Source organism: Balaenoptera musculus, chromosome 8, assembly GCF_009873245.2.
Source record: "Balaenoptera musculus isolate JJ_BM4_2016_0621 chromosome 8, mBalMus1.pri.v3, whole genome shotgun sequence".
In the NCBI taxonomy this organism is placed as follows: domain Eukaryota; kingdom Metazoa; phylum Chordata; class Mammalia; order Artiodactyla; family Balaenopteridae; genus Balaenoptera; species Balaenoptera musculus.
Genome location: NC_045792.1, coordinates 96,642,903 through 96,658,820, shown reverse-complemented (window position 1 = coordinate 96,658,820; position 15,918 = coordinate 96,642,903). Strand labels below are relative to the sequence as shown.

At 40.3% G+C, this 15,918-nt stretch overlaps 1 protein-coding gene across 1 annotated transcript in view; it reads left to right on the top strand.

The window, feature by feature from the left end:
- Positions 1–2,416: 2,416 nt before the first annotated feature.
- The window catches only part of FNBP4 (formin binding protein 4), a 39,731-nt gene continuing 26,229 nt past the window's right edge, over positions 2,417–15,918 (top strand). The window contains exons 1-8 of the mRNA XM_036861641.1: positions 2,417–2,875; positions 3,886–3,975; positions 8,809–8,945; positions 9,229–9,412; positions 10,024–10,171; positions 10,276–10,396; positions 11,760–12,095; positions 13,124–13,334. Of these exons, the coding sequence (XP_036717536.1) occupies positions 2,656–2,875; positions 3,886–3,975; positions 8,809–8,945; positions 9,229–9,412; positions 10,024–10,171; positions 10,276–10,396; positions 11,760–12,095; positions 13,124–13,334 (1,447 nt within the window). The 5' untranslated portion in view covers positions 2,417–2,655. The remainder of the gene's footprint in view (positions 2,876–3,885; positions 3,976–8,808; positions 8,946–9,228; positions 9,413–10,023; positions 10,172–10,275; positions 10,397–11,759; positions 12,096–13,123; positions 13,335–15,918) is intronic.

The following is a 15,918-nucleotide window of genomic DNA, read 5'->3' as shown; positions in this document are numbered from 1 at the left end:
CACATGCCATGCAGCACAGCCAAAAAAAAAATTTTTTTTAGTAAATAAATAAAAAGCAGGCGTAATTTAGCCATGATTTGTCCATTCTTGGTTCAGATCCTAATACCTTCTCTGAGGCCAAAAACAGCAAAACATGTCTCTAAAGCCAGTGGTTCTCAACCCTGGCTAAGCATTAAAAATAAAGAGCTTTTTAAAATAAAATTGATATGAGCCCTGCACTCTCACCCCTGATTCAGATTCTTATATTGCTTTAATTCCCTCCAGATGGTTCTCTAAACAGCCAGGGTCGAGAACCCTGGCTACAAACATTAACAGCTACCTCCAGAAATGTAAATTTCCCCCAAGGAAAACAGCCTTTCACATTTCTATGCATTGTGGTTTAGCTCATAATCTCAACTTGTTTACAGCCAGTTTTATAATAGGATCTGGACTTTCATGTAAACAAAATGCTCATTAGTAGTAATAATAGCTACTATAGAATAATTGCTTATTTTGTTCCTGGCTGCATTGCAAAGAGCTGAAAACTATGATGTAATTTAAACTTCACAACAACTCTATGGATACTGTCACTAACATTTTACAGTTGCAGAAACAAGTTTAGGGATGTTAAGAAACTTGTCATAGGGCTTCCCTGGTGGCACAGTGGTTAAGAATCTGCCTGCCAATGCAGGGGACACGGGTTCGAGCCCTGGTCTGGGAAGATCCCACATGCCGCGGAGCAACTAAGCCCGTGCACCACAACTACTGAGCCTGTGCTCTAGAGCCCGCGAGCCACAACTACTGAGCCCGCACGCCTAGAGCCCATGCTCTGCAACAAGAGAAGCCACCGCAATGAGAAGCCCGCGCACCACAGCAAGAGTAGCCCCCGCTCACCACAACTAGAGAAAGCTCGCGCACAGCAACGAAGACCCAACACAGCCAAAAATAAATAAATAAAATAAATAAATTTGTTTTAAAAAAAGAAGAAACTTGTCATAGCAATCACATCTGGAAGGTGCTGGAGTTGAGTTTTGAATCCAGATGTTTGGCTTCAAAACTCCTATGTGCTTCAAAACTCCTATGTACAACTACTGTATTTCAACACTTCTTTTAATAAATAAATCAGAAAAAAAGAAAGGAAGAGAGAAATCATTGGTGACAGCTTCAAAACAGCATATTCTCCCCTGATTCTAGCTGTTAATTTTTCAGAAGTCTTGGGAGTCTAATCTCAAAACACTCTAATCCAGATATTCCTCCCATAGGTGAGAAAAGGAAAGAACTCTTGCTACTTATTTCTAGTTTGTATATATTCATGCACTATATTCATTCAAAAATTGAGTGCTTGTGTTCCAGAAAGTGCACTTCAATACTGGGAACAAAACAGACAAGTCACTGCTTTCATGGCTTTTGCACTCAGCAACCAATTTAAGGGTTCATCTATAAATGAGGAATATGATCTATAAATTAGGAATAATGATATCTACCCTGTAAAGTTGTTGTGAGAATCAAATGCAATTCTACATATGAGGTCCTTAGACGGTATCTGACACATAGTAAGTGGTCAATAAATGTTACGTATTATTAGCATGCTCTAGCAAGAACTGAGTGAGCGCTGGGAATATAAAAATATATTCCACTGGGGACCTCCCTGGCTGTCCAGTGGTTAAGACTCTGAGCTTCCAATGTAGGGGGTGTGGGTTCAATCCCTGGTGGGAGGCGCGGCCAAAAATATAACACTGGATTTCTTAAACTCAATTTAGAAGTGAGAGACGAGTATCAACGGTATCAAGTTGCTAGGGAGGGGCTCAGCATTGAGATAAAAGGTTCAGAGATGTTATGTCTGCAATGGGTGTTGAGGAAGGAAAGTAATTTTGCCACGCGATGCCGTAGTTTTTCCAACTAGTGTGAAGGAATAAAGGTGAGAGAACTGCTCCGAGTGGCTGGCTCCAGAATGGGACAGGGGAGAGAAGAGTGCTAAAGGAAGATAAATCGATTAAAGCGGCCACGTTGGGAAGACTCCTGTAATCCATCACAATTTAGGCTCTACCCTCGTATGCACTACGTCTAGTGATATTTTTCCACCTGATAAGCCACACGATGAGACGTCATCTTTGTGCCCCAAGAAAAAATTCACAAAACCATAGAAGACCTACTATTCTACCTAATGTTCAATGTTATACCCAAAGTAAGCCACAATAATCAGGGCGAAATTTGGGGAAGGGCCTGGAAAGCAGCACAGCTTCGTAGGTGACAAACGACAAGAAACACACAGGCAAGAACGGGTACAAAATGGAGGACAAGACGGTAGAAAAAAGATTCCGCAAAAACCGCATGGGTGGAGCCTGACGTAATTGGAAGCAAGTCTAAACTAACATCCTTCCGTACTATTGGCTTGACTCTGACCCTTTTTCCTTGTCCATTGGCTATCGGGTTCTTCAATGTGTCAAAACAGCCAATCGCCTAGCCCCGTAGGTAAAGTCCTCCCTGCGCTCCTGGGGGAGGAGCCAGAAGAGTGTACGGGGTCCAAGGCGCTTGCGCGGGCGCGCGCTCCGCCGGTTAAAAGCGGATCCTTCTAGGAGGCGGTGTCGCAGTGTATGAATATTGATTACGCAGCGCCGCGCCGAACGCCCGCCCCTCTCGGTTGCCCGACGCTTGCTGCTCGCGCTCGGGCTCGCGATGGGGAAGAAGTCCCGGGCGGTACCCGGCCGTAGGCCCATCCTGCAGCTCTCTCCGCCAGGTCCGCGGAGCAGCACGCCGGGCCGGGACCCGGAGCCGGAACCCGACACCGAGCCGGACTCGACGGCGGCGGCGGCGCCCAGCCAGCCAGCCCCGGCGGCGCCGACGACGACGACCGCGGTCACTGCCGCCGCAGCCCCGGACGACTCACCTTCAGAAGGTAAGCGTGCGCGAGGGGCCGCGGCGCCTAGGTGGGGCGTCCGAAACTCGAGCTCGGGGCTCGCGGCCTAGGCCTCTCGGGCGAGTCCTAGGAGGAAGAGAAACCCGGGCGGGCGGTGTCCGCATCCGAGGCCTGTTGCGTGTGGCCTGCGGTGAGGACGGCTGTGAGCCCAAAGCTGCGGAAGGGGCGGCGGAGCCGTGTGCGCCCGGCCGGAGCCGACCCAGAGGCGCCATCTCTGGTGCAGGGATTGGCCCGGGCGTCCAGTCTGCTAAACGTCTATTCTTGGCTTTGAATAACTTACGGGGTAAATGTGAGAGTATGCGTTTCCGCGTCCTGGGCTTGGTGACCGTGGAACCTGCCGTTTTCTACACGGCATTGGCTTTTCCTTTTCGTTTTTGTTGAAATTGAGAGAGACCCTTTAGAAGTGAGCATACCATTTTTATTACGCCAGCTAAAGTGTAAGTAACCCCTAGTTGGCAGGTTTTCCAAAAATCCCTGGAGAGGTGGTGCTTGTGGGTTCCCAAGTACTTGTGTTTATCCCCAGAATGGTACTTGGGTTAAGATTAACCGGACTGTGCTATACTGCAGGGGCCAGACGCCGGAAAAGCCCCATTTCAGGTGTTTAAAAAAAAAAAAAATCACGTTGGGTGGCTCTTGCGAAAAAAAATGCTCTAGTTGTGCTTTTTGTAAAAGCCTTCTGGTAGCCTGGAGAAGATTTATTCTGTGTGTGTGTGTGTGTGTGTGTTTTAACTTTGGATTATTTCAGATGTAGTTTTTATATACGGTGTTTAAATTCTTAATGTTAAAGCCACTAGGCAAATGGAAGATTCTAGTTATACTTGTTTTCTTGTCCCCTAGTTATTTGGGTCAGTGATGAGTTACAGCTACCCTGTTTTTAAATTGATGAAATCTAGACTTGAGAAGTCACAGATTGTTTTGTCACCTGTATAGTTTTTTCTGTGTTCCATCGTCTGACTGTAGTTTTCTTTTGTTCGCTTTTTTAAATCCAGATGAACAGGAGGTGGTGGTGGAGGTTCCTAGAGTTCAGAATCCTCCCAAACCAGTCATGACCGCCAGGCCCACTGCCGTTAAAGCAACAGGTATAGTTTTTTTTTTTTTGTCTTTTCTACATTAGGATCAAATTGTGTTTGTATATAGTGTTTTGATGAATGTTTCAGTGTTGCTAATTTATATTCCTCCCATAAAATGAAAATTTTAAATCTTTGTGAGGGCTTGTTGGTATATATACTTTAACCAATGTAAAGAAAATTTTATTTATTTATTTATGGCTGTGTTGGGTCTTCGTTGCTGCACACAGGCTCTCTCTAGTTGCGGCGAGCGGGGGCTCCTCTTCGTTGTGGTGCACAGGCTTCTCACTGCGGTGCCTTCTCTTGTTGTGGAGCACGGGCTCTAGGCACATGGGCTTTGGTAGTTGTAGCACGTGGGCTCAGTAGTTGTAGCGCCTGGGCTCTAGGGCACAGGCTCAGTAGTTGTGGCGCACGGGCTTAGTTGCTCCGCGGCATGTGGGATCTTCCCAGACCAGGACTCGAACCCATGTCCCCTTCATTGGCAGGCAGATTCTTAACCACTGCGCTACCAGGGAAGTCCCTTAACCAATGTAAAATTTGCTGCTCCCTTTTCTCTGTACCCAAAATCCTTTCTACTACTTTTTCTACTGATGCTATTTTGTAACTAGTTTTCTAGCTCTCCACTATCTTGGCATTCTTTAGGGACACCAACAGTGTCTTTTCATTATGTTACTTTTCTAACACACAGCTTTGATTGGTACCTAGCAAATGTTTGTGCAGCTGAAAATTGCTCTTACTGAATATTTTTTAAGCATGAAGGAATATTTGCAGTGATGGTTTTGTAGACAAACCTGGGTTCAAATCACCACTCTAGCATTCATACTAAGACCTCAGGACATCATTTATCTGTAAAATAGATCTTACAGCCCTAAGTTATTTTGATGATTAAATTGAAAAATATATGTAAGTTTTTAACACAGCAAGTGACAAGAATGTTAGTTTTCTCTACTATTTATGTATCTTGAAAGATTAAAATATGTTTTGATACTAAATATTTTATAATTGATAGTAATTTTATTCTTCTGAATTTGCAGGACTTTTTGTATTATGTGACACCTGAAATAATAGATGCTTGTTGCCCCCTGCCCCCTATTTGCCACTTAAAAAAAAAGTGTGGGTTAGAAAAGGTAAAACCACGTTGTGAGAGCAATTTCAGAACTAGGAAATACCATTTTGTATTTGTAAACTACATGTATTATTTCATTTGGGTCTTCTAAGAGTCATGTGCGATGGATAGAATTTAAATGTTCTACGAGAAATTTCCTTGGTTGCAATGTCAGTCAGCACTTCAGACCTTTATGTGCCTTGTGAACAGACATGTTTTCATTCTGTTCAGCTTCATCCTGCAACATAAGAATATATCAACTTTATTCATTTCTTACCTACTGGTTGGTATAACGCATAGGAAAAAGTTTAACAAAAACAAAAGGGAAGCAATTTTCCATTATTATTTGCATGACTTTGTGAAACAGTAGATACTCAAGAATTGATTTTTTTTTAAATTTTTATTTATTTATTTATTTTTGGCTGTGTTGGGTCTTCGTTTCTATGCAAGGGCTTTCTCCAGTTGCGGTGAGCGGGGGCCACTCTTCATCGTGGTGCGCGGGCCTCCCACCATCGCGGCCTCTCTTGTTGTGGAGCACAGGCTCCAGACGCGCAGGCTCAGTAGTTGTGGCTCACGGGCCCAGTTGCTCCGCGGCATGTGGGATCTTCCCAGACCAGGGCTCGAACCCGTGTCCCCTGCATTGGCAGGCAGATTCTTAACCACTGCGCCACCAGGGAAGCCCAAGAATTGATATATTTTTTTAAAGATGATTTTAGTTAAAGAATTTACTTTTATCACTATAAACATGCTGAATTTCTTTGCACAAAAATGAAATTTAAATGAAATTTAAATTTTAAGTTATTAAAGTATGCTTTTATAATATAGTAGAGAAGCTTATCTAGTATTTTTATGCTAATAAATATTATGGTAAATGCATGTGAAATTATCTAAGGGAAAATTTAGAGTAAGTCCTGTTAAATTAGGCCAACAGACTACCATGATAGTCAACAGTATTTAAGCATCTTCTAGAAAAGGGTATTTAATGTGGTTCCATAGAAGAGTGTCAGACGTCTGTGAATCCCCTGAAATTGCACACTCGTGTGTCTTCCTGAGAGAAGGTCCACAGCTTTTATCATTTTGATTGTTAATAGCTTTCTATGACCAAAAGTTAAAAATCACTGTTCAGTGTTATGAGGAACTAATAGAGTTTCTAAGGGGCATAAGGCACAGTTACTGTTTGAAGCTTATCAGGAAAGTAAAGTATATATCTAAGAAATAAATAATTTACTGCCCTATATCATTAGTTAATTTGCAAATTGTGTGGCACCATCCATTAGAGGTAAGCATATTGAGGTTTTAGGAGTCAGTACTCCTCAAAAAAGACTGCTAAGGACTGTGGCTCTGAAGAATGGCCTTGTTTCCTCTGGCTTCAAGTAGCAACAGCTTCTCAGTAGTAGTCTAGAAGTCTGGTCCTGTGAGGCTTTTGGCTTTCTAAGATTATGCAATTTTGTATAGTATTGTGAGATTTTTTTTTTTTAGTGTTATTCTAAATGCATGCCTGTTTTTATTAATGTATAGACTAAATTTTCAGAGATGTAATTAGAACTTACTCATTTCGCGATTTGATTTTATCTTTTATTCCTTTAAAGTTACCTTTTGTCCCCTTAACATTATTTTATGTAATCCCATAATGGTCTGATTAATCATAAAGTGATAGTGCATCTGGCACTATGCTGTAATTTGCTTTTCCAGTCCCCTGTTTGAGAGCATTTGAGTTGTTTACAGTTTTTGGTTATTTAAATGAGGCTCCTAAAAGCTTTGTGCAAAAAAATTTTTGTCATTATTTCTTAGGGTTATATTTTCAGAGGTGAGATTATCTAGCTATAAGAAACTTGGAGAGTTTTGTAGTTCTTGGTATATGTTACCATATTGTTTTTAAATATTGTATCAGTTTATGGTGTCTCTAACAGTGTTAAGTATGTGTCTTTCCCCCAAATGCTGCGTTTAATCGTTTTCATTTACTTTGCTATTTAATTGTCATTATGTTATCAGGAGTTTGGAAGAGGTTTTAAGTGTGTAATATGAAAAGCTCTGAGTTGAAGAGAAAAAGACTAGGTGGAGCCTTGGCTAAACATTTTTTTTTAAATAAATTTATTTATTTTATTTATTTATTTTTGGCTGCATTGGGTCTTCATTGCTGCGCACGGTCTTTCTCTAGTTGAGGCGAGCGGGGGCTACTCTTCGTTGTGGTGCGCGAGCTTCTCACTGTGGTGGCTTCTCTTGTTGTGCATCATGGGCTCTAGGCGCACAGGCTCAGTAGTTGTGGTGCATGGCCTTAGTTGCTCCACAGCATGTGGGATCTTCCCAGACCAGGGTTTGAACCTGTGTCCCCTGCATTGGCAGGCAGATTCTCAACCACTACGCCACCAGGGAAGCCCTTGGCTAAACCTGTTGCCCGAGAGACCTGCTCTGAGCCTGGGGAATTACCCCTGCTTGGGAATTTTGTAGTCAAAATTCCACACGGCTCACCTGGTTGGAACCTTTTACCAAAAGATACAGAGTTAAAGAACTAAGGCCAGTGATTATTATTGTCGCTGAACTAAGAAGGATGTTTATATAAAAATATAAATTTACCATCCTCTGCCTTCCCCGAAAAACCCATCAGTGCTGAATACTAAAATGCAGATTTTTTCTGTACAGAAATGTCTTATGTAGTTCTGCCTTTATCTCTTGTTCAGAAATTGTGGAAAATTGACTGGTATGACCCCACCCCCAAAATGAGATATATTTGGTAACTGGAAAATGGAGATACTGTGAAATATCCATTTAAGAATCTTCCTAATCAGTTTAAAATAATATTTTGGATATTGATAGTGTAACAACTTAGCTATATACTAAAAAAAAAATGAAGGTGGGATTTATGTGACTTAAACAATGAATGTGAACTTTTGTATGATAAATGAAGCAATTTATGTTTATGTTTAGGTGAATCCATGAATTCATTTACAGAATTATGACAGAGAAGACTAGGTTTTACCTCCTGATAAATCTGTTCAGTTACCAAGGCACTGAAAAATTTAGTCTTATTAATAGCTGCAAAGTCTAGCTAGACTTAAATATTTCATAGAGCTATTACAATAAAATGATGATATATAAAGAGGATATATATGCTCACTTAATTGTAACATTAGAGTAGCCACAGGTGATACAAAAGGAAATGGCATAAACATTGATCAACTAGTAAAAATGTGTATAATTTCAATTTTTTTTAAGAAGGAAATTGCATTGCAGCATTACAGAGGCCATACCTAATACCATTTGAGTGGGAATTTTGGTTTTAGCTGGGTTTTTGTTGTTTTTTTGTTTTGGTTCTAGCATGTTAGGTTCTGTTTTAATTTGTCACTTCTTGTTTGAGGAAAAAAATTATTGAAAAAGAGCTTTGTTTTTCACTTTGAAAATCTCCTTGTTTCATTTACTAAACCCTAATTGGTTTACTTGTTTGAGATGGACACGTAAAACAACAAATTCAAAAATCAGGATATACTATGTGTTATTTTGACAGAGGGAGTATGAGGTTGAATAATTGAGCATATATTTTGAAAAGGATGTCAAGTTGGTATGCAGATTGATTTTATTAGCTCTAAGTGCATAGTCAATTTGTACCTCTTTTTGGTAGTTCATTGAAGACTTTTTTGAGGTTCTATAAGTAAACTAAATGGCTAAAGAATCATATTTTCTCTTGGATACTTCATAGGACTTTTTGACATTGTTATAAATGTTGCTTCCCTTTTTGTTTCCAGGAGGTCTGTGCTTACTTGGTGCATATGCTGACAGTGATGATGAAGAGAGTGATGTTTCAGAAAAACCAGCACAGTCTAAGGAAGCAAATGGAAGCCAGTCAACTGATATTGATAGTACATTGGCCAACTTCCTAGCGGTTAGTGGTGCTTTTGTTTGGGTTTTTAGTTATTGAAACCACTTTGGGATCTGAATTTCAAGTGGTTAACCTATTTGTCAATCTGTGTCTGTCTCTCCTTTCTTTTTTAGTCTCTCCCCATCTCTCTTTTTGTGACAGTTGTAAGGAGAAAAATGGGGAAGAGGAGGGTTTTGACTTGAGAAGCTGAGACTTAAGCTTGTGTGTGGGGGATTTTTTTTTTAAGCGATGGCCATTTCTCTGGCTTCCTGTGATGAATGCGTTTGTCGCGGTTTTCATTCTACAGGAGATTGATGCTATAACAGCGCCTCAGCCTGGAGCTCCTGTAGGGGCTTCTGCCCCACCTCCAACTCCACCTCGGCCAGAGCCAAAGGAGTCGACATCTGCGCTCTCTTCCACTGCCCCGAACGGGACAGACTCAACCCAGACTGCAGGGTGGCAGTATGATACTCAGTGTTCACTGGCAGGAGGTAAACTTGATCCTTTGAGTTTTAAAGAAACCTAAAGTGCAGTTCTTAAAGGTGTTCTAGGCATTGAGGTTCCTAAAGGTGAAAGCCTGTATGCTTTAGCCCCAGACTTTAGAATTCTGGCTTGTTAAATACAGTATTTAGAAAATGAGAACTGCTAGGGTATATTTTTACCTACTGGAAGATAATTGTTTGCCTTTTAATCAGTAGCAGTTTATGCTCGGTAAATAATAAAAGCCATTATTTTAAAAAGTATTTTGGGGTTCAAAATACAGTTTTCAACTAGCAAACTGCTTTTTTAAACCATGTTTGCAAAGACGACTGAGGAGGGGGGAGTGGCCCCCCAGGGAACATTTGACAGTGCCTGGAGAGATTTTTGGCTGCCACAGCAGAGGGTGGTAGTGGGTGGTGAGAAGAGGGTTTACTGCATCGGGTGGGGAGAGGCCAGGATGCTGTTGAACACTACATAGGACTGCCTCCACAACAAAGAAGTGTCCTGCCCAGTTGTTAACAGTGCTGTGTTAGGTTGTTACAGCTTTAGAGTTGACTTGAGATAGAAGGTCAGAGTTGTGCGGGAATATGTGCTTCTTAAAATTTGTTTCATTTTCTTCTAGTTGGAATTGAGATGGGAGATTGGCAGGAGGTCTGGGATGAGAACACAGGATGCTATTATTATTGGAACACACAAACAAATGAAGTGACTTGGGAATTACCCCAGTACCTTGCCACCCAGGTGCAGGGATTACAACATTACCAGCCCAGGTAAGAATAGACTTGAAAAAGAAGTTACTAGAAGGAAATCACAGTCTTATCTTTTGCTGATAATATTTGCCTTCTGTTTCTCTTGCTAAGTATATTTTTTTTAGTTCCGTAACAGGTGCTGAAGCTAGTTTTGTCGTAAATACAGACATGTATACTAAGGAGAAAAATATTTCAGTTTCCAGTAGTAAAAGTGCACCAGTCATAGCCAAGCGAGAAGTTAAAAAGGTCAGTGTTACAACTTACCTCATCTGCTTATTTTCACATCTAAAGAACTTGAATGTTACTCTGTCACAGGTGTATGAGCCTTCTGTTAATATTTTACAGCATAGATGTGAAACAGGATAAATTTTGTTTCTTAAAGTTTTACATAATCTGTTTCTGTTTATTATATGGCATTTATAGCAGTTACCCAGTTCAGTGGTTCTTTTGGAGCTTTCGGGTGCAATAGAGGCTCCTTGAGTCATTGTGAAGGACATGGGAGCAGCCTAGCAGGCAGCGCTTCGGGTCCCCTTCTCTGCTTCAGAATAGTTGTATTTTGGGATTCCACCTTAGTTTTTGTTTTTTTAATAAAAAGATTGGCTACCTTAAAAACTATTACTAATAAAACTTGACCATTTTTATAATCTCATCAGTAAGAAAATAAGTTGTACTCTACAGAGAGAATGTGTTGAATTTTAATTTATCTTGAATTTTTGAATGGTAAGGGAGTTGTATCAAAAAATGCCTTTACAGAATAAGTTCACCTTTACAACTCTAAGAGGGAGGTAGAATAAATATCCCAGTGGAGGAGGTAGACACTTTAAATGTAATCACACATTTCATTTTAGAAATATTTCACTTTCCTCTAAGTCACCTTCACAGCATATTTGTGAAGTTATCTCATCATACAGAAGAGGAAGGTGAAGATTTATCCAGTTATGTGTTGAACTGGCAAGATTCTGATCTTATTTAAATCTGCCTCTGTTTCTTACTAGTCTGCCTTTTGATGTACAGAGAATAGAAGAAAAGATATGTTTGAGTCCCACCCAGAACTGTAATACTGCCTTCCTAAAGTAGCAATGTTTCCATTATACACATGTAAAGAAAATGGTACAAACATGTACACTAATCTGATGGGAGTCGGTGGTTTTTAAGAATATCCAGTGACTGAAAATTATGGTCTTTTTTTTTTTTAAATAAATTTATTTATTTTTATTTTTGGCTGTGTTGGGTCTTCATTGCTGCGCGTGGGCTTTCTGTAGCCGCAGAGAGCGGGGGCTACTCTTCGTTGCGGTGCGTGGGCTTCTCATTGCGGTGGCTTCTCTTGTTGCAGAGCACGGGCCCTAGGCACGAGAGCTCAGTAGCTGTGGCTCGCGGGCTCTAGAGCGCAGGCTCAGTAGTTGTGGCACACGGGCTTAGTTGCTCCGCGGCATGTGGGATCTTCCCAGACCAGGGGTTGAACCCGTGTCCCCTGCATTGGCAGGAGGATTCTTAACCACCGCGCCACCAGGGAAGCCCTATGGTCGTTTTTAACACGAACGATTAAATGTGCTGTATACTCAGGTGAGATTTCTTTGAAAGTTAAGCGAAATTATTTTATTTTTTACAGGAAGTAAATGAAGGAATTCAAGCTCTCTCAAATAATGAGGAGGAGAAGAAAGGGGTGGCAGCATCACTGCTTGCTCCTTTATTGCCTGAGGGAATAAAAGAGGAAGAAGAGAGATGGAGAAGAAAAGTAATTTGTAAAGAAGTAGAGCCAGTTTCAGAAGAGAAAGAAACAAGTACAATAGAAGAAGCAACAATAGTAAAGCCACAAGAAAGTCTGTTGGATGGTGTGGAAGACCCTACTCAGGAGGATCTTTGCAGTGTTGTTCAGTCTGGAGAAAGTGAAGAGGAAGAAGAACAAGATACCCTGGAGCTGGAGCTGGTTTTGGAAAGGAAAAAAGTAAGTTTTTGAATTTTTTGTTAGATGTATTTTCTTCCTTCGGAACTGTCATACTCTGGGATTGCTGTGCTCAATTTACAGCCGTCGTTGGGATTTTGTTTTTCTTATCCTTTCATCTAGATATGCTTATGTAATAAAAACTTGAATTATGGAGTTGTAGTTCTTTGGGTCCCTGATGATGCACCAATAAAGACTAACGTTGTTATGATTTAAGGATAGTTACAGTAAGTAATGTATCTCTGGTTTGGCTTCTTAAACAAGCATTGCGAATTCTTGATAATTTGGTTTTTAACCCAACAATTAAAGTACAAGTTGACTTCCAGTGATCAGCTGTGGCATTGTTTGTATAGTTAAGTGGACCTTATGGGAATTCCCTAGCGGTCCAGTGGTTAGAACTTGGTGCTTTCACTGCCTGGGCCTGGGTTCCATCCCTGGTCGGGGAACTAAAATTCCACAACTTTTGTGCGGCCAAAAAAAAAGAAAAGAAAAGTGGGCCTTGTGAGAAGATAACAGGAGAATTTAAGAGGAATCCATTATTTCATGTGCTTTCCTTCTAAGGTAAATGGTCCACAGGAAACTTTCCTGATTGAGAAGTTGATTTTTACTTACTTTCTGCCCTGATTTTTCTTGGAACAGTTTTATCTACTGCTGCCTTGAGTATGAAGCAAAGTCTTAACAGGCATTAATAGCAGTAAATCACTTTGAAGCTTCCCCCTTTTGAAAAATTTGAAGCTATGGAGAGGGACCAGCGAAAGTTAAGCTTTATCCTTTGTGTACATGTATTAGAAAATTTGTTTGTGGATCTTTAGCACCTATACCCTTTAAATCAATATTTGTTAACTGTAATCATGAATAAACATTTATTGAGTAAAAATAGAATTTGGAGTATAATGCTCAGTCCTGATGGAAAAATGTATTAAAAAATACTTCTTATCCTCAAAGGATTTAAATTCCAAAAACACATGGCTGTCATTCTTGCTACTCACACAAATAAACGTTGGTAAACAGTTAATTCCTGTTCATTGTAGGCAGAGCTGCGAGCCTTGGAGGAAGGAGATGGTAGTGTGTCAGGGTCTAGTCCGTGTTCTGATATCAGCCAGCCAGCATCTCAAGATGGAATGCGTAGACTTATGTCTAAAAGAGGAAAATGGAAGATGTTTGTTCGAGCTACCAGTCCAGAATCTACCAGCCGGAGTTCTAGCAAAACTGGACGAGAGACTCCAGAAAATGGAGAAAGTGGTAATTTGTACTGTAATTAAACTTGAGAGTTGAAAGATGTAGAGGAGAAATCCCTCTTACCCTTTTTCTGTTTTCTCTTCAGCAAATAGAAGGATATAGCACTTTTACCCTTTTAGGGAAATGCGGGGAAGGAAACTTCTGCCTTTTCCTGCTCCACCTCTAGTGGAGCAGTAAGAATTTGAGAGGCTAGAATCCATTGGGCTGTGTATTCACTACTGATTCGGGATAACTTCTCCCTCAAAAACAAAAAAATGAGATTGGGTCCCTCCCTCCCTTTTCTTTTTATCACTCACTACAGTAATTGTCGTGATAATCTGCATAAAGACCATGGATTCTCTTTACCTCTCTATTTCCAGTTGGTAAACTCGGCAGGCAAGGCCCACCTCTGGCAAACCCAGCCTCACCTTCTCTCTCCGTGTACAAGTCGTCCAGCCTTTGGTTGGGTGTGTAGATAGTCTGGTACTGTCATGAGGACCCAAGTTATCTTCAGGGTAATATAGAAGAGAACCTGCTGCATTTTTCCAGTCTGGTACCAGAACTAATTTTAATCACCAAACCTTAGTTGAGTGTACCAAGCAGAAGGTACCTTATAGGTTATGGTGTAAAAATAACAAGTAAACAAAAACACAGGTAATAAATAAATGCAAACATCCTTGAATTTTTCTTTGCAATCAACCATATAGAAGAATATGAAGTAGAATTCTAAAAATGCCCCTCCCCCCTTCGTCTTTTCACTTTTCATGCCCTACCCTGAGGTCCATTTTCTTTACTTTTTTATCTACATATATTCTTCTAGACCTTTTCCTCTTTTTTTATATACATTGGTGGTTTTGTGTGTGTGTGTGTAATGTGCGTATGTAATTTTATCATAGGTGAGATTAACCATATGGATTGTTAGATGACATACTTTTTCGTTTAACAAGGTCTTGAAAATTGTTTTTAACTACCTGAGTAGTATAGATGTCTTCATTTAACTCTTTCCCCATTGATGGACATTTGTGTCCTTGTTTCACTCTTAAAAGTAATACTACATTCATATTATCCCAAAAAAGTATCAATATTAGCCATTCAAATGTCCATCAAAAGAGTAGTGGATAAATTGTGATGTATTCTTCCAGTTGAATACTAAACAGCAGTAAAAAATGAATGACCCATTGTTATATGCATTAACATGGATTAATGTCAGGAACAATAATGTTGAATTTAAAAAGCCACAGAAGAGTGCATATGTTAGTGCTCCATGTATATAAGTTGAAAAATAAACAGAAATATTGTGCTTAAAGATCTATCCATGATGAAAGTAGAGGCATTTACTAACACCATCGGTGTGTCTGGTGTGAACATGTTGGGGCAGAGGCACAGGGAGCTTCGAGGTGTTATTAATAGTCTTCTGTTAAGCTGGGTTGTAATTACTTGAGTGCTTATGTTGTTTTTTAAATATATTATATGCATTAGTTAATGATACTATGCAATTATAATAATGCTGTAGTAAACATCTTGGTACATCTATCTTTATGCAGATTTTAGTACCATTATAGTGTAGATTCCCAGTGGTATATTGCTAGATCAAGGGGTATGTGCATTTTAATTTGATAGATCCTGCCTAACTGCCCTCCAAAATAATCAAGTCTTAGAGCTCTAGCAGTGCTTAAAACTGTTAAATTCTTAAAACTGCCATCAAATGTAAGATGTCTAATATACAAGTGAACTATAAACTAGTAAGTGAGAGAGTAGAAAGATTTGGTTTTAGACAATATGAAAATGCAGAAGAAATATTAATGATCAAATAAAAAGAACAAGGCCATTGTATGATAAGGTTAAGTACTTAATACAAAATTTTAGGCTAATGAAAGCTGTTAAGAGTGATGTTAAAGTCACATTTCTTCTCTAGATCAAATATTAACCAGCGTTAAGAAAAGGTACTCAAATTTGTTTTTTTTGTTTTGTTTGTCTTTAGTCTGTGATCCTCCAGAGAGATTGATTTACATTGTATATGTGGATTAGTTTGGTAAGCAGGTGTTAAGCAAACATAACAGAGTTCATATCTTTTAGTCCATTTAAGTATGTGGTAAACGTACCTATTCTTTTTTGGAGATTCCCACTACCAGCAGACAGCACCAACCAGAAGAGTAGGTGGGTCCAATAAAGGCTGTCTACAGGTGTTAACCAGTTCAGGAAGGGAGTTATTTGGTAGTTTAATATGCTGCTCTGGTCTTGAAAGCCTTTTTTTTTTTTAATAAATTATTTGTTTTTATTTTTTGGCTGTGTTGGGTCTTTGTTGCTGCGCACGGGCTTTCTCTAGTTGCAGCAAGCGGGCGCTACTCTTTGTTGCAGTGCACAGGCTTCTCGTTGCAGTGGCTTCTCTTGTTGCGGAGCATGGGCTCTAGGCACATGGGCTTCAGTAGTTGTGGCACGTGGGCTCAGTAGTTGTGGCTCGCAGACTCTAGAGCGCAGGCTCAGTAGTTGTGGCGCGCAGGCTTAGTTGTTCCGCGGCATGTGGGATCTTCCCGGACCAGGGCTCGAACCCGTGTCCCCTGCGTTGGCAGGCGGATTCTTAACGACTGCACCACCAGGGAAGCCCTGA